Source organism: Phycodurus eques, chromosome 19, assembly GCF_024500275.1.
Source record: "Phycodurus eques isolate BA_2022a chromosome 19, UOR_Pequ_1.1, whole genome shotgun sequence".
Classification (NCBI taxonomy): domain Eukaryota; kingdom Metazoa; phylum Chordata; class Actinopteri; order Syngnathiformes; family Syngnathidae; genus Phycodurus; species Phycodurus eques.
In genome coordinates this window covers 2,327,424-2,351,217 of record NC_084543.1, presented here as the reverse complement: position 1 = coordinate 2,351,217, position 23,794 = coordinate 2,327,424, and the positions used below count along the sequence as shown (strand labels likewise).

General features: G+C 44.5%; 4 protein-coding genes across 10 annotated transcripts in view; 2 read left to right on the top strand and 2 right to left on the bottom strand.

Moving 5' to 3' along the window:
- The window catches only part of LOC133417587 (C-terminal-binding protein 2), a 72,216-nt gene extending 64,154 nt beyond the window's left edge, over positions 1-8,062 (top strand). For 2 of the 6 annotated variants that reach the window (XM_061705416.1, XM_061705417.1), the window contains 4 exons: positions 66-196; positions 386-513; positions 589-706; positions 3,742-8,052. In XM_061705416.1, coding sequence (XP_061561400.1) covers positions 66-196; positions 386-513; positions 589-706; positions 3,742-3,922 — 558 coding nt within the window. In that variant the 3' untranslated portion in view covers positions 3,923-8,052. Of the gene's footprint in view, positions 1-65; positions 197-385; positions 514-588; positions 707-1,796; positions 1,872-3,741 lie in introns of those variants that run through there. The other 4 variants (XM_061705414.1, XM_061705413.1, XM_061705418.1 and 1 more) reach the window with 4 other exon arrangements.
- zranb1a (zinc finger, RAN-binding domain containing 1a) lies at positions 6,357-20,280 on the bottom strand. 2 transcript variants are annotated; one of them, XM_061705420.1, is made up of 10 exons: positions 20,223-20,280; positions 13,640-14,454; positions 10,899-11,086; positions 10,458-10,611; positions 10,307-10,378; positions 9,804-10,002; positions 9,441-9,561; positions 8,550-8,679; positions 8,033-8,265; positions 6,357-7,046 (listed from the first exon to the last, which is right to left on the bottom strand). In XM_061705420.1, the coding sequence occupies exons 2-10, from the start codon at positions 14,442-14,444 to the stop codon at positions 6,831-6,833; spliced, it is 2,118 nt and encodes a 705-aa protein (XP_061561404.1). In that variant the 5' UTR covers positions 14,445-14,454; positions 20,223-20,280; the 3' UTR covers positions 6,357-6,830. The 2 variants fall into 2 exon arrangements, with proteins under 2 accessions (XP_061561404.1, XP_061561403.1); XM_061705419.1 differs by lacking the exon at positions 20,223-20,280 and adding an exon at positions 15,681-16,693.
- Positions 16,835-20,899, top strand: hpdl (4-hydroxyphenylpyruvate dioxygenase-like). The gene is made up of 5 exons (XM_061705422.1): positions 16,835-17,497; positions 18,440-18,585; positions 18,679-18,830; positions 20,028-20,146; positions 20,219-20,899. The coding sequence occupies exons 1-5, from the start codon at positions 16,887-16,889 to the stop codon at positions 20,409-20,411; spliced, it is 1,221 nt and encodes a 406-aa protein (XP_061561406.1). The 5' UTR covers positions 16,835-16,886; the 3' UTR covers positions 20,412-20,899.
- The window catches only part of lhpp (phospholysine phosphohistidine inorganic pyrophosphate phosphatase), a 34,937-nt gene continuing 31,442 nt past the window's right edge, over positions 20,300-23,794 (bottom strand). The window contains exon 8 of the mRNA XM_061705426.1: positions 20,300-20,393. The gene's annotated coding sequence lies outside the window, so the exon portion shown is untranslated. The remainder of the gene's footprint in view (positions 20,394-23,794) is intronic.

Sequence of the window (23,794 nt, the reverse complement as noted above, 5' to 3'; positions counted from 1 at the left end):
GTTCCTGTTTTTCTGTGGTCACAAGCCACGAGTGGAACTGTTCTTTTTTCCTCTGCGCTATGCAGATGCGTCAGGGGGCGTTCCTGGTGAACACGGCCCGGGGCGGCCTGGTGGACGAGAAGGCGCTGGCCCAGGCCCTGAAGGAGGGCCGGATACGCGGGGCCGCCTTGGACGTACACGAGACCGAACCCTTCAGGTCAGTCTTTGGGAAAACAACCACTTACCGGTGCACGTACGTTTAGTGGAGCTCTGGACGTATATGAACATAATATATGAAAAGGGGACGCTATATGGTACTGTAATGGGGGGGCACATACTGTAGATGTCAAGACAATGCAACAAAATGTCGACACTATATGAAAGTTTCCGAAATGTTTGTGTTCAGTTTTGCTCAAGGGCCCCTGAAAGACGCTCCCAACCTGATCTGCACACCTCACACGGCCTGGTACAGCGAGCAAGCCTCTCTGGAAATGCGGGAAGCCGCCGCCACCGAGATCCGAAGAGCCATCACGGGTCGGTAGCGCGCCGAGCGACCGCGCGGCAGCACACGCTCGGCCCAATGTAGTCAACGAGTGTCTCGGTTTCCAGGCCGTATTCCTGACAGCTTAAGAAACTGCGTCAACAAGGAGTTCTTCGTCACCACGGCGCCCTGGGCCGTCATGGACCAACCTGCCGTTCACCCGGAACTCAACGGCGCCGCCTACAGGTGACCGACTGCATAAAAGCAGACGCTTGACCAAAGGAAATTCGAGAACATTCTAAAAGAAATAACCGTTTTCAAAGCGTACGTAACACCTCTTTCAAGCAACAAACTGAAATATTTATAGTTTAGTGTTGATGTAAAAATGTTTACACATTATTAAAAATATTCATAAAATGCTTTATTTACAAAAAATGAAATGTTTAACTTATTGTTTAAACAGTCAGACGGTCTTAACATTTTTTTAATTAATGAAATAATACTAGCTCTTTTAATGCAATAAATTTACTGTTTGTAATTAATTTTTTTAATTTGAAAACAAATTCTTACACAAAATAACAGTGATGAAAAAAAGAGCAACTCTAAAAACTCTTGAGGGGCACTCGAAAGTCAAGGCACCAATGTAATAGCATTTTTTGAATAAAAATCCATAATATTTAAAAATATATCTATGAAAACATTTACATAGTATTTTTAATTTATTGTTTATATACTTTAGAAAAATTATTGAAAAAATACAATTTCACCTTGTTTATTGCAATAAATTCAATATGTGTCATTTATTTATTGTTTAAGTATTGAAAAATTCTTCCACAAGATCCCGACTCACTTTTGCCAACACAACATAATATTTTAAAAATATATTTTTTCATTAAAATAGAAAAAATATAAATACCACCTCTTCTAATGGAATGAACTAATAGTTTTAAGTACTCGTTTAAATATTTAATTTACTTTGGTAAAAACACGTTTTACAATTTCAAGCATATTTTTGGAAATGTAAAATACAGGTTAAAGACGAATAGAGAATTGAAAATCCCAAAATCTGGTTTAACGTTATTAAACAGTGTGTACTAAGTTCGCAAATCATTGCCCTCCAATGAAAAGCATGCATCTCCACATGAACACAAAAATATTAAAAGTACAAACTTGACCAAATTTTTGTATAGAAATCCTCATTTTATCGAAGTGGAACGTAGCACAGCTGGAAGGTGAACGAGGACGATGACGGGACGTGAGCATGTTGCGCTCCACCATGTTGTGGTCATGTCCACCATGTTGTTGTTGTTGTTGTTGTTGTTGTTGTTCCACGCAGTCACGTCAACCAAACGCTGCCAGCCGTCGCTACCGGCGTTCCCCAAGACAAAATAAATGCCTAGATGGGGCGCAGGTAAAGAAATGCACCGGGGGCGGATACTAGACCGCCAGCTACCCACTTGTGCGTGCGTGTGTGTGTGTGCGTGCGTGCGTGCGTGCGCGCGTGCGTGTGTGCGTGCGCGTGTGCGTGCGCGCGCGTGCGTGTGTGTCGCTCGCACGCACGCACGCACAGCAATCCTTCACCAATCCTTCTACTCCCCCTAGTGGACATATGGGTCATTACAGATTTGGAAGACAATTTAGGAACCAACATTATTTATTTTTTATGACCATTTAATTGATAACTTTTGGTTATGTTTTCAAGTAAAATGTGTTAATAAGCCATCATGTAATTGATTTGTCCAGATCAAGCATCAACAGTACAGATATGAGGAAATATTTTCCACCCATCCCTTTTCTTGACCGCTTATCCTCATTAGGGTCGCGGGCGTGCCGGAGCCCATCCCAGCTATCGTCGGGCGGGAGGCGGGCTACACCCTGAACCGGTCGCCAGCCAATCGCAGGGCACATAAAAACAAACAACCATCCGCACTCACATTCACACCTACGGGCAATTTAGAGTCTTCAATTAACCTACCACACATATTTATTGGGATGTGGGAGGAAACCGGAGCGCCCGGAGAAAAGCCACGCAGGCACGGGGAGAACACGCAAACTCCACACAGGCGGGGCCGGGATTCAAACCCCTGTCACCAGAACTGTGAGGCAGATGTGCTAACCAGTCACCCGCCGTGCCGGCCAAACTTAGCTATATAATAATAAAAGAAAAACGGTGATAAGTGTTTTTGTGATAAACATGCACAATTTCTACTGAGTAATGTCGCTCACATTTTTTCCTCTTCCTCTTGATGGCTAAAATGGTTTTAGTAACAGGGTTGCGTGTACGATAAATAAAGAGCTTTAGAGCACAATTACTACCAATATGTCTGTACTAAAACAAAATGTTTGAACAATTACATGGACGACATAGCAACAAAATCAATCACCCAAAAAGCTAATCAAAAATGTTTTCTCTCTGTTATATTTAATCTGTGAGGTGGCTATCAAGAGGAACTTATTTTGTCTTCTAAATAATATTCACTTTATAATCACTTTCACCACATTTTGTTTCAGGACAACTGGAACCGTAATTTACACAATCTGTTTCAGAAACTGTCCTCCAACTCTGGGATGAGCCATCAACTTAATTGAAAGCATGACGGCTGCAGTCATGCTTGGTGTTTTGTTTTGCCCCTTTTGTCCCTTTTCGGGTTGCGTTACGGTCAGATTTGAGTGTGGCTGATCATCCAGCGTAACTCGGCCCTTCCACACCTCGACTCCTTCGTCCAACTTCATTCGAATTAGAATTCATTTGAAACTTTCATAACTGTTTGTTTTGTTGATATTTTAAAAAGGATTTCAATACATTACTATTATTTTTTTTATATTTGATTCCTTTAAAAAATTGATTCACTTTCACCTACACTTTTTCAAAAGGTTGAAACTGAAAAACACCAAAAATGTAATTAAAACCTAATTAATTTTGAAGAAAATAACTAACAAAAATGTTCTATCGGTTATTTTTCGGTTGAAAAACTATTTGGGATACATGCATTTTAATTGGCCAGACAAGGTAAGGGAAGCTTTAATGTAAGTACAAACAAATGTACATGGAGGTTTTGTTTCTTGCAAGTTGAAACTTAAAACATTTCAGCAATTTAATTGCATGAAACTTTTCTTTTTCCATATTTAATTGCACACATCAAAAACGGCCGTTATGGCTGACTTTTTTTCGAGCAGTTCCATATATTTGTTTTGCGTACGTTCCTCGCCGCTGAGCTTGTAACTTGATTTCACTTGCGCCCTTTTGGGAAGTAACTCGTCTCCTCTGCCCCTCCCGCCAGATACCCGCCAGGCGTGGTCGGCGTGGCGCCGGGCGGCCTTCCCGGGGCGCTAGAGGGCATGGTGCCCGGCGGGGTGCCCGTCGCCCACACCCTGCCCTCTGGTACCCACCCCTCGCAGGCGCCGTCGCCCAACCAGCCGTCCAAACACAGCGAGCCCAGAGAGCACCTCACCGAGCAATAGCGGCGACAAGGGACTACCAGACCCCCAACCGCCCCCTCCTAAACCGGGACCAAAAGACAGTGCCCCTATTCTGACAGATTCTGGTGGAATTTGTACTTTTAATGTCTCGTTTTTATTTTTGTATATTTTTTGGGGGGAGGGGGAGAGGAACGCCAACTGCCGTGGACTTTGTTTTGGGAACATGCATAAACAAACAGCCCCCCCCCCCACCCTTTTTTTTAAACTGCTCCTCTATCTATCCCTGATCTGCCGCCCTTTGACCCTTCCCCATCTTCTGAAACTAACATGTTGTTTAGCCACCCCGACTTCCTTCTCTTGAAAAAAACTTAAAAATCATATCTACAAAAAAAAAGCTGAAAATCAATTAGCGTTTAGCAAGTGCAAGAATTAAAAAAAAAAAAACACCTTGCACACTTGATTGTTGGAGTCCGATGTTATTCCGGTGGGAAAAGAAAATTGTGACGACAAACTTAACGACTCAGGAATACCCACCCCCCCCCAGACCCCAATTGTATTATTTTTTTTATTATTTTTTGTTTTTAAGCAGTTTCAGTGGTGAGTTGAAGAAAAACTGAAAACGAGGCACATCTCCAGTGTGTGACGAGTTGGGCACAAGTCCTGTTAGGTCGCTATTGATTAGTTGGATGTTCCTATAAGCGTCGTCCTGTGTGCTCCACTTCCTCTTCTACTATTTCCTTTGTTCAGGCTCATCCTGTGCTCTTGTCAAAAGCAATAGCAGAAAACTCCTCAACCGTAGTTTGGCGATCATAGCAGAGCGAAGCAGCCACCCCACCCCACCCCCACCCAGCAAATATGCTTTTGTTTTTAGCGTGAGTATTTGTATTTGTTTATTGTATCAGGTGAAAATTTAGCATTCAGTGCAGTTCCAATAAAATAATAATAATAATAAACGATTGAAACAAAACTTGTTTCCAAGTTTTGTGGTTTTATTTGTGAAGGCCACAAGAGGGCGCCACAGTACCCGATGATGTAAAAAAGGTCGTTTTTTTTTTTCTTTTTTCGATGACCAGATTTGAAATATGTTCAAATGTATTATATTTCAATACAATTTTCAAATGTTTGCGCAAATTGTAATCGAAATAAAAATAAAATGGTTTAAAATATTCAAAAATTATTCTCCCCCAGTATTTTCAAAATTGCATACTTTTGTCAAGACCTGAATTTCCAGGTTTCTCGGGTAAGAAAATCAAATAATTTGTAACATTTGAGTAAATAGATGCATCATTCTGAAGATAAATGTTTCATGATGTGGCCAAATCATCTCCAGAAGATGATGGCTAACTAATATAGCTCATGCATAGAGAAAAGACGACTTTTGTGCTTTTTCCTGCTTCTGCCAAAATTCTGAGGTACCGGAATCAAATCCGGTTTTCCTGTTGGAGATGTCAAAACAGTTCACAAAGAGCCTGCATTTAGTGTAGTGAAGTCTTGTTTGGAAACCCTGTTTTAAAACTCTACTTTGAAACCCTAACCCCGTTTTTAACCCCTACTTTGAAACCCTGTCCCTTTTTAAACCCTCCTTTGAGACCATAACAGTTTTGAAACCCTACTTTGAAACCCTAACCCCGTTTTTAAACCCTACTTTGAAACCTGAACCCCGTTTTGAAATCCTACTTTTAAACCCTGCTTTGAAACCCTAAACCCGTTTTGAAACCTGAACCCCATTTTAAAACCCTAACCCTGTTTTGAAATCCTAATCCCGTTATTAAACCCTACTTTGAAACCCTAACCCCGTTTTTAAACCCTACTTTGAAACCTGAACCCCGTTTTGAAATCCTACTTTTAAACCCTAAACCCGTTTTGAAACCTGAACCCCGTTTTAAAACCCTAACCCTGTTTTGAAATCCTAATCCCGTTATTAAACCCTACTTTGATAACCTAACCCCGTTTTAAAACCCTACTTTGAAACCTGAACCCCGTCTTGAAAACCCGGTTTTGAAACCCTAAACCAGTTTTGAAACCCTACTTTGAAACCCTAAATCTGTTTTAATCCCTACTTTGAGACCATAACACTGTTTCGAAACTCTTTGAAACACTAACCCCGTTTTAAACCTCTAAACCTGTTTTGAAACCCTAATCCTTTTTTAAACCCTACTTTGAGACCATAACCCTGTTTTGAAACCCTACTTTGAAAACTGAACCCCATTTTGAAACCCTCATTTGAAAGCCTAGCCCTGTTTTGAAACCCTACTTTGAAACACTAAACCAGTTTTTAAACCCTAAACCTGTTTTTAACCCAACTTTGAAACCCTAACCCCGTTTTGAAACCCTACTTTGTAACCCGAAACACCTTTTTAAAGCAGGCTGAAACCCTAAACCTGTTTTTAAACCCAACTTGAAACCCTAAAAGCATTTTTAACTCCTACTTTGAGTTTTACAGATACTCCAGGCACACAAGGGAGAAAAAACAAGATGCAACTGAATCAAATTTAATCACTTGAATGCACTCTGTTGATAGTGTTTGCTTGTCTTTTCCCGCTGTCGGCACTTTCGAGCTTCCACGTCCAAACGTAAAAAATGTCAGTCAACTGTTGCCCCGCCCCCGATGCGCACACCCTTTCTTCCCTCGCCCCCCGCCCCCTCCCCCCTCCCCCCTCCTCACAGGATGCAGCTGTTAATCTGTGCAAAACAAAATCAAGAATAAATAACTTCAAGAATGATCAAACGGGTTCTCGGCTAAATGTCTGTCAGGCAAGTTGCAAACAACAAAAAACTAGCGCGGTTTCCTTCTTGATTAAATAAGTACTGGTAAGTCCGATGTGGACAAGTGCCCCTCGCCCCTCCGCAGCACACGCGCTCGTCAAGATTCCGGGAAGGCGGGGACGAGTCGTCCGCGTGGGATTTTCCTCATCTCGTGCGCTTCGCTTCGCTTCGCTCGCTCGCTCGCTCATTCGTCGTCGTCGTCGTCGTCCTCGCCGTCGGAGAGCGCGGCGCGCGGTCGCATCTGCCGGTACGTGTCCAGCCACTTCTCCAGCATCTGCGTGACCAGCGGGTGGTGGCGGCGGCGTGAGCTCTTCTGCACGGCGGCCAGCATGCCGCCGTCCGTCACGCTGCAGTCCAGCCACGAGCGCAGAAGCTTCTCTTGCTGCTCCTCGTTGCCCGTCTGAGGGAAAGGCCAGCAGACGCTTTCAGGCGCGTATTTTGGACCAAACTGACATTTTAGGCTCGTTTTGGTCCTTTTCAGCGTTCCTTCTATGACCTCAACTTTGATTCCTACAAAATCTGAACCGTAGTCAACCAAAGAATATTTTTACGATCGATTAGTAGAGATTGACATGTTTTTCCCCCCCAGGAAGCAGATACTTATTTGCTGTGAAAGGGAAAACATTGCTCTCAAAATGTTGAAGAATACAAATTGAATTTTGTTGATGAAAGAACTTTTCAGATTTGAGGCACGTTAGCGTTCCCCCCCTCCCCCTTTTAGGCAACAGACATCGTTGTTTTAAAATTCCAACAAAAAATGCAGGGAGCTCCCAGGCTCAGCAGCATGTATTATGAAGGTCAAAGAAAATGGAAGAAAAAGGCTTGCAAATTAACTAACTCGACAGTAAAGAAAGCTTTCCAAACTTTCAATATCACTGAAATGTTCATCTTTCACTTATCCTTGTTTGAAGTAAAAACAAAAAGTGCAAGAACTTCCAGGGTCAGCAGCTAATCAAGTGAACTGAAAATGTAAATAAATAGCTCCCTGAAAGATTTAAATTCATTCAGATTTCAATTTAAAAAAGAGAGAAATAAAAAAAGGACAACGCCAATATGCGTCAAAATGCTGACTATCGGCGGCGATAATCGGTCTAAATCCTACCGATTATGCCATTGATGAACTTGGTCGAGTGCGTGAGCGTTTATTGTTTTTGTCCACTTGAGGTCGGCATTTTGACATTCTGTTGTAGTATCTGTGACTTTGAGTGTGTATCTTTTTTGGATTAAAAACACGCAAACAAAAATGGCAGTAGTTTTTGGGAGTTGGAACGGATTCCTGGAATTTCAATTCACTTCAAAGTCAGCGAACAGAGTTGTGTAATTCAATACTTTTAGTCTTCCTTTCAATTAGCCACCCTCAAAAGCCAGAAAGACCCAGTGGCCTACCTCTTGCGCAGACAGGAAGTGGATGTGCAGCAGCTTGCGCTCGCTGTCCACCAGCGGCAGGAAGGTGACGGTGACGTCGTCGTCCGTGTCGAGGTTGGCGCCCGCGCCGCGATTGTCGCCGTAGCCGTCGTTCTCCATGGCCACCAGGGCCGAGAAGTGGCCGCGCGTGTAGCCCAGCGCGATCGGGCTCTTCCAGCAGAAGCTCTGCTCCCACAGCAGCGGCAGGTACACGCCTATCAGCGCACAAACGTGAGCGGCAAACCCAGATGTTCTATTACAGGGTGGTGACATACGCTGCTTTTTTTTTTTTTCCCTCCTCACATTTTAACGCTAACAGTCATTCATGTTGGTAAGAACTGCCTACTTATTAAATAAGTACAAATAATATGTTAATACTGTATTCTTTTTTTGAAATTGTAAGCAATATTGACAAGCTGAACGTGACAAGAACAGCATTGTAGTTCTAATAACATTATTATCCTATGAAGTCCTTTGTCAGTTTTGACAAAAAGCTCACCTTGAAATCTCGTGTACCCTAACGTCTCTCCTCGGAAACTTTTGTAGTATTTCACGCCGTAGACGATGATTGGCCTGCGGAGGATGTGTGCCAGCACGAAAATGTGGGTCTGCTCCAGGCTCGCCCCGGGCTACACTCACAAAACACACACACACACACACAAAACAAACGTCATACGTAGCGATAGTAGCGAAGGAGGCTCTCGTCATCTCACGTCAAGGCTGCTCTTATCCTTTTAGTGCCATCGGGTGGGTAAACGGCACAGTGAGCTAAAATGGCCGTCATCTGGCGTGTCACACGTGAGCCTTCGATAGACCTTTTCACATGTTTTCCCCACAAACAATGGGTGCCAGGGTACTTCAGCGTGGCACAAAAGTGAGCGGCTACAGCCAACCTGAATAAAACTAATTGTCTGGGGTTACGCCCGAGAAGGTTTCGTATTTTTCTGTCAAAAAATAAGATACAATCCAGCCTTTTCTCACAGCTATGCATAAAATGTAATTTAATTTAGCAAAACATAATGGCCAGCGTGAGAGTAAAACCTCATCATTTCCTCGACCGTCTCATTTCGTCTGCTCCTCTGAGAAACCCCTTCTCCGATCGGCTGACAAGTTTCAGTTAAAAGTACGAGCAACCTTTTCTTGCTCAGTGACCGTTTTGTCTTTCTGTCTCCAAAGTGTCCTCTGTCACTTGAGTGTCCGTCGTCATACTGGAGCGGCTCCAACTACCGGAGACCAATTCCTTGTGTGTTTTTGACATACTTGGCAAATAAAGATGATTCCGATTCTGATGTCACGGTGAAAAGATCCATTGTGTCACACCCAGCTGCATCGGTGGTCAACAGCATCCAACAACGGGACGCGGATGTTCCCACAATGCAACGGGACGCACCTGGCTGGCCAGAGACAAGATGAAGGCCCAATCCTCCTGCCACTGCTCTTCCCGCAGAGAGAAGTGAAGACCGAAGCTTTGCGAGTACCATGACTCCCACTCCTTCCAGCGAGTGTAAAACCTGAAAAATATATATTTACTTCATAGATTTATTGAAAACAATTTTTGTTAACAGGGAACCCCAGTTTTAGGGCACTTAAAACCAGGATGAAGATTTATTTCTTTCTTTCTTTATTAATGATGATGTCATTCACTTCAACATTACCTGAGCACAAAAACAAGCAAATGAGTCCCGCCCCCAATATGTAAATGGGAGAATTCTAGGATGGCAACTCGGTGAGGTGGACCGTATTGGCTACTCACCAGTGCGAGCAGTCGTGCAGGCTGTCGTGGAGCGTCTTGCGCAAGACCGAGTCCTTGTCGTGGATGCCCCAAGTGGCCTGCAGCACCGAGTCCAGCAGGCAGTCCCCGGCCGTGCGGTTCCACAGCGCGTACAGGCGGCTGTCCAGACGCGTGCCCAGCTCCATGGACCAGTTGATGACCGGCGAGTCTTCCTCCAGCTCTACGAAGGACATACGAGCTGGTGTGAAGCGGAGTCGGCGTCAGCGCACATCTAACCGGGGGGGGGGGGCATTGGGTCAACGTGGGGGACCTTCTGCAGCTCAATAAATGTTATTAGTTTGATGCCAACGTTTAATACGCTTTTTTAACTTTACCTCAATATTATTAGCTCCAAAAATTTATTTTAATATAAATTGGCATGGCTACACTGCAGGGGCGGGTGTGCACAGTATCTCATTTTGGGGGGCTTTGCCCTAGAATGCCCCCCCATCACATCAACCCTATTGTGATGAGAAACGGCTTACCTTTCTGCACATCCCGATCTAAAACCTCGTCAAACAGTTTCTCCTGGACGGAGGGAGGCAGGTCTTCGATATCTGCGGGAGAGTGTGGAACGGCCGTTAGAAGATGGCGAGTGACAAAACAGATCGTGACAAAATGGAGGGCGCGAGTCACCGGCGGGCAGCGTGAAGGTGACCAGATCGCTGAGGAAGTAGCAGGCGAAGTCGCCTTTGCGCTGATGCAGCGACGCGGCGATCTCCCGGCGGATCTGCTCCGTCAGCTCGGGACACACCATGGACGGGATGCACTTGGCCGCCTGCTGATTCACCTGAAGGCGCAAAGGGGGCAGAGAAAAATCTGGGTACTTAATTAGAGTAAAACAGTCAAACTTAATCTTCTGGATCTGATGGACGCCTCATTTAACCCTTACAATCTAGAGGTGGGAAATGCTCCCCCCCCCCCGCAAAAATCCAATTTCATTTAATGATTCTTTTGTGTACCCCTAGAGGGAGCCCGCACACCACCCGTTTGAGAATCACCGACATTCACACCACCAGACCAAGCGCACCCGCTGCCCGGCAACACGAGCGACTTCGCGACGCGCGGCGGGCTGACCTCGGTGAGGAGGACGGCGAGCATGTCCTGCCTCTGGAAGCGAATGGCCAGGTGCACCAGCGTGAAGCCCACGTCGAACGCCGACGCCCGGTTGAGCAGCTGCACCTCGTCGGCGGTCAGCTGCCGCGCGATGTCGCCGCCCGACGACTTGTAGGCTTCTACCGTCGCCAGGTCCCCTTCCACCACGCCTGCGGGACGGAGAGCAAAAAACACGCTCGTTCTCATTTGGTTGCGAACACAAATTCTTTTTGCAGAGTCTGTAAAAAATAAGGGCTACAGCTCCAATAAACGTCCTCTTTTTAGCCCACAGGAGAAATTACAACCTGTGGCGGTAATTACCTTGATTAAGTGTTAGGGTCAGCGTCTAAATGAAAAATAAAAAACAGTCCATGTCTGCTGAGACATGGTATCTGTAAAGCTTATATGTATTGTAGTATGGCTCCAAATTTTAGGGTTTTTTTTTTTTTTTTTTTTTTACACAAAAAACATTTAATGGGACAAATTAACATGTTTAATAGTCATTTTTGGAAATATTTACTTAAAAAAATATTTCCCTGAACTTTTTATGGACCATCTTAACAGAGTTGGCACAACCTTTTTGGCAACTGGCTTAAGTGTTATTTACTTAATGAAATGTTTTTTGTTGTTGGTTTCTTAAAAAAAAAAAGCTCATGAAATACTTCCGCTAACATTTATAATATTGGGAACTCACTAGCAAAACTGTTTTTGTCATCTTTCTGAAACACCAAAGCCCTGTCTTCGAGAAAAGGAGTGCTTTGGTGCCAACTTGTGGCACCTAAAGGCAATTATAAATATTTGTGGGGGGGGGGGGGGGGGGGGGGGGGGCATCAATTACTTGATTCTCAAAAATAGTGCAGTGAAAAAAAAGTTTTGTGTTTGTCTGGTACGAAGAAATAAATCCAATCTCAGATGGGAGGAAAAGAGCAAAACTTGTTTTGAATAATGTTACGATTCGCTTTTTTTATTTATTTATTTTTTTTATATATATATATATATATATATATATATATATATGAGGGGAAAAAAATTGGACTTTTGGGAAAACAAATCTGAGATAGGCCTTATGGACCAGTTCCACCCCGACACAGCCCCCTCACAATTTATCGGGCGGACTCCTGCCACGGCCGCACTTGAGGAAGCGCTCGGCCGCCCTCAAAGGCGCCAGACACTTCCTTTGCTGCTGGGAACCATTTGTGTGTGTGCGCGCACGTGTGCGTGGGTCACCTGACATGGAAATAAAGCTAAACGGTAACCAGAACGGTGCGCTCTGCCAAGGCCGCCGGTGGCTGTCAACGAACGTGAGAAAACACTGCAGAACGTTCGTATTTGTGTGCTTGCAGTTGACGGGCCACTTCCTGGTCCACAGAAGGGTCATGTTTCATGTCACAAAATGGATGCCACGGTTATGCAAAATAACATTGAGTAACTAAAACTGAATTCCAAGAGCAGCAATACAGTTTTGGAGAAAATCACTTGCGTGTTAAGAAGCCAGTTCCAGATAAAGTGATATCGCCGACGATTGGCCTGGCGTGCATATTACAGCATTTGTTTCTGTTTTGTGTTTTACATTAGCAGCTATGAAAAACCCTTCAAGCAAATTTACGAAAAAGCTTTAAATATTTTTTTCAACCACTGCTGCCTCCATTTTAGCCAGGAAAAACCCTGTGTTGACGTCAGCATGTCTTAAATGTGACAAGGTTTGCTTCTTTTTTAAATTTCCCTTATTTCTACGGACGTTGATGCAAATTAATTCTGTGGGGGAAATAAAGTTTATTTGGTATCAAAAGAAATTAAATTGTAGAAGTAAAAAAAATAATCATCGTTGTCATTTACTTTGTGAAGCGGGGGCGGTCCAGATTTATATTGAAAATTGTATTTTTGTGAAATGTTATTTTCAGCCCATAAAACCCAGTCGAGTGCATCTCGAATGTTTTTACTGCACGACAGCTTCCGAGCAAAAGTCAGGAGGAAGGCTCGGCGGTCGTGTGACGCCTTTGATTTTTTCCCCCTTGGAATCTATTCTGGTGGTGTTGACGAGGAAGAGGTTTGGGGGCGTTTTGGGCTCCATCCAAGAGGTCCTTGTGGCCGCGCCGCCGCTGCCCAGACTGGTCCATTCATCGCCACCAGCTGGGCCGCCGGGTGCCCGCTCTTCGCTCCTCAAAGGCCCCCTTGAGTGGTAGCGATAAAACGCCCTTGAACGCAAATTTGTTGGTTTCAGGTTCGAGCTCCAAGGAATCATTTGACCAGAGGTTTTTTTTTTTTTTTTTTTCCCCAGCAATATATACAAATTGGCTCAAATTCGGGCAGAGACACTGGTGCTGGCATTACCCATGGCAATTAGCGCAGCCATCTCTGTAGAAATGTTTCAATTTGACTTAACACTTAATCGCACTCTAGCATTTGGTGAAACCACACAGAGGATGCAAAACGTTACTTTGCCCCCCTTACCCCCTCGACAGCTGGATTTTGGCTTGTTTTACTGCTACTCCCCTACTTGGAGAGGAGGTGAGGTGACATCTAAACAAAACTCATGTTCGATTTAAAAGAAGAAAAAAAAAAAACAGTTGTGACCAGCTGAAAATGTCCAACAATAAGATGTCATCTAATGATCTGATCGCAGAGTGCGGTGTTGCCCAGATGTAAATCTCCTGCTTTGCCGGATGAGGACAAGCGTGGCAATTTGACTCTTTGCGCGTGGTCCAAATGAGAGACGAACTCACCGGCACAAGCGCTGAGAAACAACCAGTCCGTTTTCCTCATCCTGTTTCGTATCTGCTTGAGCTTCTTGAAGTCCATCTCGTGCTCGTCCTTGCCGCTCACGCCTCCCGCCGCCGGCTCGATCCTCTGGAAGTCCGTTTGGACGTTGTCCTCCCTCTCGGCCAGAGGAGGCGACCTCCTCTGGCCGAGAGGACCCGGGGCGGCGCTGCCGTCGCCCCGCCGCCTCGCCCGGTCCCGCTCGGCGGACGGGGCGGCCAGCTCGATGGCCTCGGGGCGCTCGCACACCACGCACTTGAGCGTTTTGGGCGAGTTCTGGTAAGCGCACGACGAGCACATCCAGTAGCGCCGGTGGGTGTCGAGGCGGTTGCGGTCGTTGTACTCCTCGCACGGGTCCGCGGGGCAGCGGGGCGGCGCCGGGCGGCAGCCGGACACGTGCGGCGATTCGGCGGCGCTTCCGCTTTTGGGGCGCCGGCACAGACACTGCGTGCAGCGGACGGCTCGGGGCCAGTTCAGGTAGGTGCACATGTGGCACGACCACTTGGCGGCCATCTCCGCCACGCCGGCCGGGCGGACGCGGGGCCTGGCGCTGGAGTCCGGGCAGATGAGGAGGCCGCCGCTGCCCCCCTCGCTGGCGAGGGGGTCCCACTGGCGGCTCGGCGGGTCCGAGTCGGGCCCGCTCTTGTACGGTTCCTCCGTGATGATGGGACCCCGGGACCTGTGAGCGCGGCACATCGTGCACTTGGCGGCAGAGGGCCAGTTCTCGTAGGTGCAGTAGTCGCAGGCCCATTTCTCCCTCTGGTCCGTCATTGCGGATCACCTGTCGGGCGGCAGATCCAGTGAGTGGCGGGTATCAAACTCGAACACCACTTTATGTGGCCCACTAAAGCAAACTTTTTTACATCGGAACCATACGCTTTTCATTTTTAATAATGTTGCCAGCAAACCCCTTTTCAAAAATACATTCTAAACTAGTTATCCATCAATTGATTGTGAATGTGTAATAATATAACAATTCCACAGTTATATATGGTTTGACAGTCACAATACAGGTGGCGAAATGATGGAATTTTTCAAAGTTGGAAACTTTTGGGGGGGAAATAAGAATTTATGGGCGTCGTCAGGAATTTACAAAAGTGACAGTTGGCTCTTATTTTCATATAATGCCGATTTCATGCAAGTACGGCGACACCTTGATTTACACTTGAGCTTTCCGACAAATCTAAAGCTTTACGTTTATGCTTGAATATGACGCCTTTTCTATGAAATCACTCTCAAGCCCCAGTTCGTTCGCATGGAAAGTTTCGAATTTGGAATATTTTCTGGAAATGTTCCATCCCTTTGCAAGCGGTCATTTCGACCCACAGGTCCGACGAGGCCAGTTCGAAAGAATGAGCTACTTTATTTACACCGCCACAGTGCCAAGACCAAGTAGATCTGGGTGACATTTTGTTGTGACTCAAATATTATTTCGCAACGGTTGATGGCACCGATATCAAACTGAAGGCCCGGGGGCCAAATCTGGCCACTCACCTATTTAGTGGCCCACTAAAGCAAATCATGTATCTGTCATATTTGGGTTGAAATAGATTTGTACTTTTCATTTGGGCAGAAAATCTGAACTTTTTTTTTTCAGAAATGACAAGCATTTTTGAAAACATAAACCAAACAACAACATTTATACTTGGTTGTCATATAAGACTTATTTTTAACTTCAATTTGTTGGTGGCAATTAATTCTATAGTTTTATATAATCTATATACATAACGGGACGAGGCTATTACACGTGTGATTTTCAAGCATAGTGGCCCTCGGAGGGCAAACTGAACTCGGTTTTGGAAGGTTCCAATACAAACAACGTTACTCCTACGATGTGCACCGCAACGAGTAGGAGTTTGACAGCGTTTGTCTACCCAGTGGTGTACATTTATTTCAACACTACGGTGGCGCGTGAGCTAGCCGCTTTAGCACGTCTCGGCTAACCTGACGACGCACTTCGCCGTGCCACGACCCGAATCGTGTTGACGATGCGTGCCGACCGCTTACCGTTTCGTTCAAGAGTTGTTGGGAGAACCGCAACAAGCCCTCCTTGTTCGTCTTGTACGGGATTCTTCCTCCTCCTCGCTCAACTATATCCCCGAATCGATGTATTAAAACGCCTTTTGTCCTCTCACATGTTTACCTCGACCGACACGTCCACCGCTCCGCGAAACAAACAGCCCGCCCGTCGGCCGGGCCTGTGAACAGCCTCGACTTTGAACGTTGTTGTCGGTGGTTTTTGTGTTTGTTTGTTTTTCTACATGGTCCCAGACTGCGTTGTTCAATGGCGACGACGCGGAGACCAAACGTCGCCGCAGCCAAATAATCGCTAGGCCAGGTGACGTCAACAATCAGCTGGCGCAGCGCTCGCTGTGATTGGACGAGAGAGGGAAGACAACAGGCGTTGCGTTCACGGCCGGAAAGGGAGAAAAGAAAGCCAGCCGCCACACAAAGTCACGAAGCGTTCAGGTGAACTGCGACATTTGGATGATCGGGGAAAAATACTTAGCTCTCCAAGTACCACCATCATGACCAAAATTCTAATAAATTAGCACAAATGTTCATCAAAAACCTGGCATTACTACTACTATTATTATTATTATTATTATAGTAATAATTATATTTTAAAAAATTTGATTTATGGAGGCACGGTGTACGAGCGGTTACCACATCCGGTTGGCACATCTGCCTCACAGTTCTGACTACCGGGGTTCAAATCCTTTTTGCGTACCGCTTATCCCTAATAGGGTCGCGGCGTGCTGTAGCCTATCACAGCTATCTTTGGGTGAGGGGCGGGGTACACCCCCAACTGGTCGCCAGCCAATCGCAGGGCACATAGAAACAAACAACATTCACACCTACGGGCAAGTTAGAGCCTGCAATTAACCTATCACGCATGTTTTGGGGATGTGGGAGGAAACCGTTGGGAGTACCCGGAGAAAAGCCACGCAGGCACGGCGAGAACATGCAAACTCCACGCAGCTAAAACAACTAAAACAAAAATTCTAGAAAATAATACACAAAAAGGCATTACATGGAAAATATCAAGATATTAGGAAAGTCTACAAAAATTAAGGGGGGGGGGGGGGGAAATGTGGTCACCTAATGTCAATATTGACTCCAATGGAAAAGTAAACGTTCATTTAAAAAAAACCAAAAAAACAATCAAACTGGACGCGCCCAACTGTGACTTCTTCCCTTCCCACAAGCAAGATGGCGGCCTACGTGAAACGGCTGCACCACGTTTCTCTGCACGTCTCCAACGTGGACAAACTGGCCAACGACTTTATTTCCAAATTCAAGTTCAACCTGTTCGCCACCAGGCGGACCGAGCGGACGCGCCAGCTGGTCTTCCGGACCGGGACGGCGGTGTTTGTCGTTAACGAGCGGGCCAACCGAGGCGAGCCGCAGCCGGCGGACGCGGGGTGCCTCTACGACATCCCCCCGTGCTACCCGGTGGACACAGCCTGCAACGTTTGCTTCGAGGTGGACGACGTCCGCGGCTCCTTCGAGGCTCTGCGGCGGCTGGGCTGCAGCTTCCCGGTGCCGCCCACCACCGTGCGGGACCCCCGGGGCCGGGTCACCTACACCGTGCTGCGCTCCGTGGTGGGCAACGTGTGCCACACGTTGATCGACAAGAGCGACTACCGGGGCAGCTTTTTGCCCGGCTTCCAGGTGACGGAGGCCGAGGGCGGCCAAGCGCAGGCTGTCACTCACGTGGACCACGTGGACCACATCACCTACGCGTGCCCCACCGGCACCAGCCGGGAAGTCCTCAGGTGGTACCAGCAGCTGTTCGGCTTCCAGAGGTTCTTTATGCACAGGTGAGCGGGCCGAACGTGGATTCGCTTGAATCGGAACTTAACTCGCCTCACAACAAGCAGCAGTTTGGCAGGAAATGAACAATATCGGGCTATTTCAAGGTATCGGGTCCTTGTGAAAGCTGCTGGTACCAGCCACCGATGCTTAAAGCAAAACAAATAATAATCTGATCATCATCAAGTCCTCCTCGCCAGTAGTTGGCGCTACACTGCGGCCGTCTGACACCGACAAGTCATCGTGTGCGTCAGAAAGAGAGAGGTCTTTATTCAGTTATCGGTCATAGTGTTCATTGAAATTGTATGTTCAGAAGTACGAGTGGTATCAGTACTCGGTATCAATGAATACTCAAGAATGAATACTCGGACTAGTATCGGTCTGAAAAAAAGTGGTATTGAACATCCCTACAAAATGCCATAGACTGGCTAGTGAATAGCATCGATAGTCGCTGTCATTAGCCTTTAAACAACTGTTATTTAAACAAACTGTGGGGCAACACATGTAGAGAGACAATAACAATACTCATAGGCATATTTTTTATCCTCAGCGTAGAACGACTAATATTACTGCAGCTTACTGAGGACTGACCTGTCTTCATGTTTGTATTATTCTGCTCCCTGATGGCCAAAGCGCACACACCAATAGGAAATAGGAATTAAATCACGCTGCACAAACTTTCATTTGATTGTTATTACTATAGATTTTTATAAAGTACAATATTATAGAGTGCTATTTTCCTGATTCAAACTTTTTTTTCTCTCGGCTGGAACGGATTAAAGGCACTTTCATTCATTTTAATGGGAAAAGATGATTTGATCAAACTGAACTTGCATCTCAAGGCACCACTGTATACTGTATTGGTACGGCTTGGTGGCAACCGGCCGGATCTCGCTTCACACGCGTTTGTTTGTTGTGAAAGCCCATCTGCGCGTGTGGCGTCTTTGCAGCAACGACAAGGCGGACAGCGGCTTGGTCATCAACCAGAAGGGCATCGGCCTCCGCCTGACCGCCATGGACTACTGGAAGTGCGGCGAGTCGGGCCTCTCGCTGCCCGGCTGCAAGTTCGTCCTCGCCGAGTCGCTGCCCAAGCAAGGTGAGGACAACGGCCGGGCAAATATTATAACAGCAAAACAATATTCATTTTGAATTATTGATGCAACCCCAGTGTTCTTTTGCTTCCCTCCAGGCAGTAACCAGGTGAACACTTTCTTGAAAGAGCACCGGGCGGCGGGAATCCAGCACATCGGGCTGCACACGGGCAACATCGTGGCGGCGGTGCGCAGCATGGCTGACGCCGGCGTGGGCTTTTTCTCACCGCCGCCTGCCTACTATACTCAGGTTTGCACAAACACCACTTCACGGAATGAACAAACTGTAGCGACGTTGCAAACAAAAATAATTTTCATCATCATCAAGCAAACTGATGTGGCGTGCCTCAGGGTTCCTTCCAAAGTCAAAAGTATGCGTGCTATTTGGTTATCAAACATGTAACTGACAATAAATAATTTTGTAGCTTTTAGACACGCTCGGTGTACCTCAGGGCTCTGTTTCATGAGCACTTTTGTTTTCGCACGACTCATTAGTTGTGTACTTCAAAGAAGGGAATGCAATGAATGAACCCTCGCTAATCCAATTCAGATCCGACTTTACCGATCCCGGTTTGGGCAATTCATTTGCAGGTTGCAATAAATAAATAAAAACAATCAGACACAATAAAACCTGTCACATCAAAGATTAAACTTGTTTTAGTTTGAAAACATAATTAAGAAGAAATGTTGAATGTCAGTAAGTAGCTTCAAATAAGTTCTAATACTGTATTCTGTTGGGTAATCATTTTTTAGTATAATTGATCTGCTTATTTTCTAATACAATAAAAAAATTGTAATCGTTTTGTTAAACTACATTTGAGGTTTTTTAATTATTAACATTTATATATTTTTATTATTTTAATAATTTTGTTGATTGCCCAAAAATATTCCTAAGTAGTCCTAATATCCTCTTGGATAATCAATTTATACAGTTTTAATCGATATACTTGCATGTTTATTTTCCCCAAAAATATATAGATTTATTTTTTAAATGTAGAATTTATCATAATTCCAGCATAATTTAAAAAAAAATGTTAATTTCCCCCCCAAACATTCCTTGTTAGTCCTAATATTGTTTTCTCTAATCAAGTAATACTGTCTTAATAGAGTCAATCTGCTGGCACATTTACTCGCACATTAAATAAGATAAAATACATTGAATATTTTGAAATAAATGTAGAATTGTTTTTTCTTTTTTTTACATAATTTTATAAAATGTCAATTGTCAGAAAATAATTCAAAATAAGTCCTAATATCATTTTGGGTAATCAATACAAATTTCATGGATATGCTTACATATTTATTTGATAATTAACTTTCTAAACAAATGTGAGTAGAACCTTGTAAAAAATAAATATAAAAGTTAAAATAACTTCAACATAATTTCCAAAATGTTGATTGGAAGAAAATAATGGTCTTTTGGCTATTGAAACTTGTGGCGCGACAGGTGGGCAAACTGCAGGAGATCGAGGACGCGGGACAGGACGTGCAGAAGCTGGCGCGGCACGGAATTCTCCTGGACGCCGACCCGCAGCAACAGGCCTCGTCAGCCAGCGAGGCGCAGAGGTGATCATTTTAGATTATCTCATAATTATCATTATAAGCGCACAGTCCTCAAGCGCGACGTCCCCTCCCCAGGTACCTCCTGCAGGTGTTCTCCAAGCCCATCTTCGCCGAGGACACCTTCTTCCTGGAGCTGATCCAGCGCAAGGGGGCGAGCGGCTTCGGCGAGGGCAACATCCAAGCCCTGTGGCGGTCGCTGCAGACGTACATGGAGGGCGACAAGGCGGAGGAGGGCGCTCCCGAAACTGGCCTGCAACAGTCACGATGAGCACTTTAAGGCACACTGGAAAGTCATTTTTGGCTGCTTTTTAAATATCGAGCACAGGGCACATGTATGAAGCAAGACGACGTAAGAATGTACTAAATTATTTTTGATCTATTACATTTTTGCAGCGTAGTCAAGCAATGCAAAGGGTATTTTTGAGTAGAATTTGGTACATTAATGGCATTTATTCCACGGGACCCTGGGACACTATGGATAGACTTCAAATGTTAGAAGCAAAATATACTTTTTCTGTTCTTGTGAAGCCATTATTTGATTGAAAACAAAAATGCAAATTAGGCTGCTTCTGATTTGTATCTATTCAACGTGCGACTCCAGCTATACAAGCGTGATGCATGCTAACTTTGCTGCCGAGTTTATGTGCAATATTGTAAGGATGGGCCTCTAAAATACTGTACTTCTTCATGTCCTCACTGTAAAACATCTGCATCTCTAAGGCACTGAGCCGCATTTTGTTTTGAAAATGTCAAATTTTAAACTGCTGCTTATTTATTTGCTAATAAAATCAAATATAGAACTATGTAGTAACTTTTCTTTTCTTTAATGGATTGAAAATTTTCAAAAATGCTGACTGTAAGGACATTATTGTTTAGTTCTGACATCCTTTTGGGTAATCAGTTGATACAGTCTGAATGGATCTATTTACGTGGTTATTTGCTAATTTAAAAAAAAGAAAACTACACTCAAATGTAGGATTTAAAATAATTTAGTTTTCAAAAAACGTTGAGTAAGAAAATTCGTAATTTGTCCTAACATTCTTTTGAATAACCAATTAAGTTTAAATGGATGTGCTTTTATTTCTCATTTTTAAAAAAATCTTAAATATAGTTTAAAATTTCAACAAATGTGTTAATACTGAAAATGTTGACTGTAAGAAAATAATACCTATTGTAATGAGTCCAAATGTCCTATAGAATTTCGTCAGATTTAGTAGGTAGTAATTGCATTTAATGTTTAAAAGCAGCGTATCTGGCTGAGGTCCGAGCCACTCATAGTTCAGGGTACTTCCTGCTTCCAATCAGTTACACAATGGTGCCTTGAGATACAATTTCAATTTGATCGTAAACCACAACACTCGCATGTCAAATCATCTTTCCCCATTGAAATGAAAACAAATGCCATTAATCCGTTCCGGAAAAAAAAAAAAACAATAAAAAAACTTCCTCTTCCGACTTCTCTCCATGACGCGTGTGCACTTACGAGTGACGACGAGGCACTCTAAAGCAGCCAGTGAACTATCCCAAGGGAAGATGCATTTTCGGGTTGAAGTCGTAGCTAGCTTGTGGAACATAGAACTCCTATACACTCATACAGTATGTTATAAAATTAGCCCCCCCCCCCCCTTTGTGAAGGCTCAAGGAGGATAAACTGTGAAAGTAGAAAAGGGTCAGGGCCTGAAACAAGACTCCTTCAGCCATCTCTCTGTGGCACAGATGGTGCACATACTGTATATTGCCATTGGGCCATAAACCACAAACGTGCTGATTCACGTCTTCCTGTAACCGGCAGCCTCCTCATGATGGGTACACAGCGCCCCCCATGGGCTGGACAAACACAATGCAAGCTGGAAATAAACATGCAAAGTTGTTTGCACCCGCCATGCACACAAATCCTGTGTGCACTTTAACACGAAAGGCAGACAGTCTAGTAGGGGGTCGGGTCGGGGGGATTAGTGTCATGCAACAGATGTTACTCCTCGAGTAACAAAAGGGTCTCTGCCAGGGGTGAGTCAGGCCCACTGGGTTCACTTTAACTTACAAATACGTACGTGAAGTAAAAGGCAACCAAGGTTCTCCACCACATTTTTACTTACTAAACAAATACATGGAGAAATCTCTAAATGTACTATGTATTTGTACGCTTCCATTATAGATTTTTTATAACATTAGCATGATTTTGGATGGAAAACTAAATGCCCCCCCCCACCCCCAACCATAAGAAAAAAAGGCTACCAAACCCTGTTATTAAAACTTTGCTAGAGAAATTGCTAAATGAATAATATACATGAAATTATTAATAATAAATGGTAGGGTCATAAACAGATTTTGAGATCATTTTCAAAATGTTTAATTGCAGTGAAATAATTCAGAATTATCCTTAATATCCGAGTAGCATTTTACAGACAAATAGAAAGTAACATCAAATCTTTCATCTTTCCCCCTGCCTGTAATTCAGCTATAACCACAAGAATCAACATACCGTTAGCCTAATAGCATAAATCCCCAAGTCATTCTTCAACTTTTTCGGAAAACAGGAAAAAAAAAAAAAAAAAGCAAATAGAGGCCAGTGGCCTCGAGTCAACGTTTGTGGATGACTGAGAATCCTCACACACAAAAAAAGAGAAGCTTATATTTATTTTTTTAGAAAGTACATTGCAATTGGATGGAACGGCGGACGACTGCTTAGCACATCTGCCTCACTGTTCTGGGGACCGGGGTTCAAATCAGGGCCCCACCTGTGTGGAGTTTGCAAGTTCTCCCCGTGCCTGCGTGGGTTTTCTCCGGTTTATTCCCACATCCCAAAAAAACATGCATGGTCGGTTGATTGAAGATTCTAAATTGCCCCTATGGTTGTTTGTTTATATGTGCCCTGCGATTGGCTGGCGACCGGTTCAGAGTGTACCCCGCCTCTCGCCCGAAGATGGCTGGGATAGGCGCCAGCACACCCGCGACCCTTGTGAGGATAAAGCGGTACAGAAGATGGATGGATGGATATTGCAATTGTTTCTTGATATTGTGACAGTAAGTTCAAAATGTCTTGGGCCATTATGCTATTAGGCTAACTCTTATAATTTTGCAAAATGAATGCCTCCCTGCCATTATGATGCTCCTAACACACTGTTGTAACCATCAAATCTATTTATAGCAGCACTTCAAAAACAGTTACTGGCGGTTTGTACACTGAGACTTTATTCTTCCTTGAGTACTCTACATGATGTGGTTAGAGCAATGTCAAAGGTCACTTCCTGGACATCTGTTTGCCATAAATGACTTTTTTTTTTTTTTTTTTTTTACAGATTCTTATTTTTGGAGTTTTAGAAACATACATGTCACAGTTATCTCCTCTGGGTCACACTGGTATGGTAAAGCTATCAGATTTGAATGTTTTATGTTGTGGAAGTACTTTCTTGTGCGTGTGTGTGTTTACTTTTCATTACAGCACGGCCGGATCGCTCCATTACTGACAAGGTACAGTCTATTTCAAAATACGTTTCAAATCTACTCTAACACCAAATTGAGTGTAAACCAATGTAATAAATCATGAATTGTCGCATAATTCACGTCTGGCCGTTCACTTTGTCGAGTTTAGCGGTGGGAAAGTGTCGGTGACCCCCCCTCCGGGCTGGCGGTGAATGGGCTCGTCCGCTG

Coding starts and splice junctions, on each gene's coding strand:
- zranb1a (XM_061705420.1), bottom strand. CDS start 14,444: ATGACGGACCAGAGGGAGAAATGGGCCTGCGACTACTGCACCTACGAG. Junction 10,612..10,898: donor TCGCCGTCCTCCTCACCGAG/GTCAGCCCGCCG, acceptor TTGCGCCTTCAG/GTGAATCAGCAGGCGGCCAA. Junction 10,379..10,457: donor CACCTTCACGCTGCCCGCCG/GTGACTCGCGCC, acceptor ACTCTCCCGCAG/ATATCGAAGACCTGCCTCCC.
- hpdl (XM_061705422.1), top strand. CDS start 16,887: ATGGCGGCCTACGTGAAACGGCTGCACCACGTTTCTCTGCACGTCTCC. Junction 18,586..18,678: donor CGAGTCGCTGCCCAAGCAAG/GTGAGGACAACG, acceptor GCTTCCCTCCAG/GCAGTAACCAGGTGAACACT. Junction 18,831..20,027: donor CGCCTGCCTACTATACTCAG/GTTTGCACAAAC, acceptor GTGGCGCGACAG/GTGGGCAAACTGCAGGAGAT.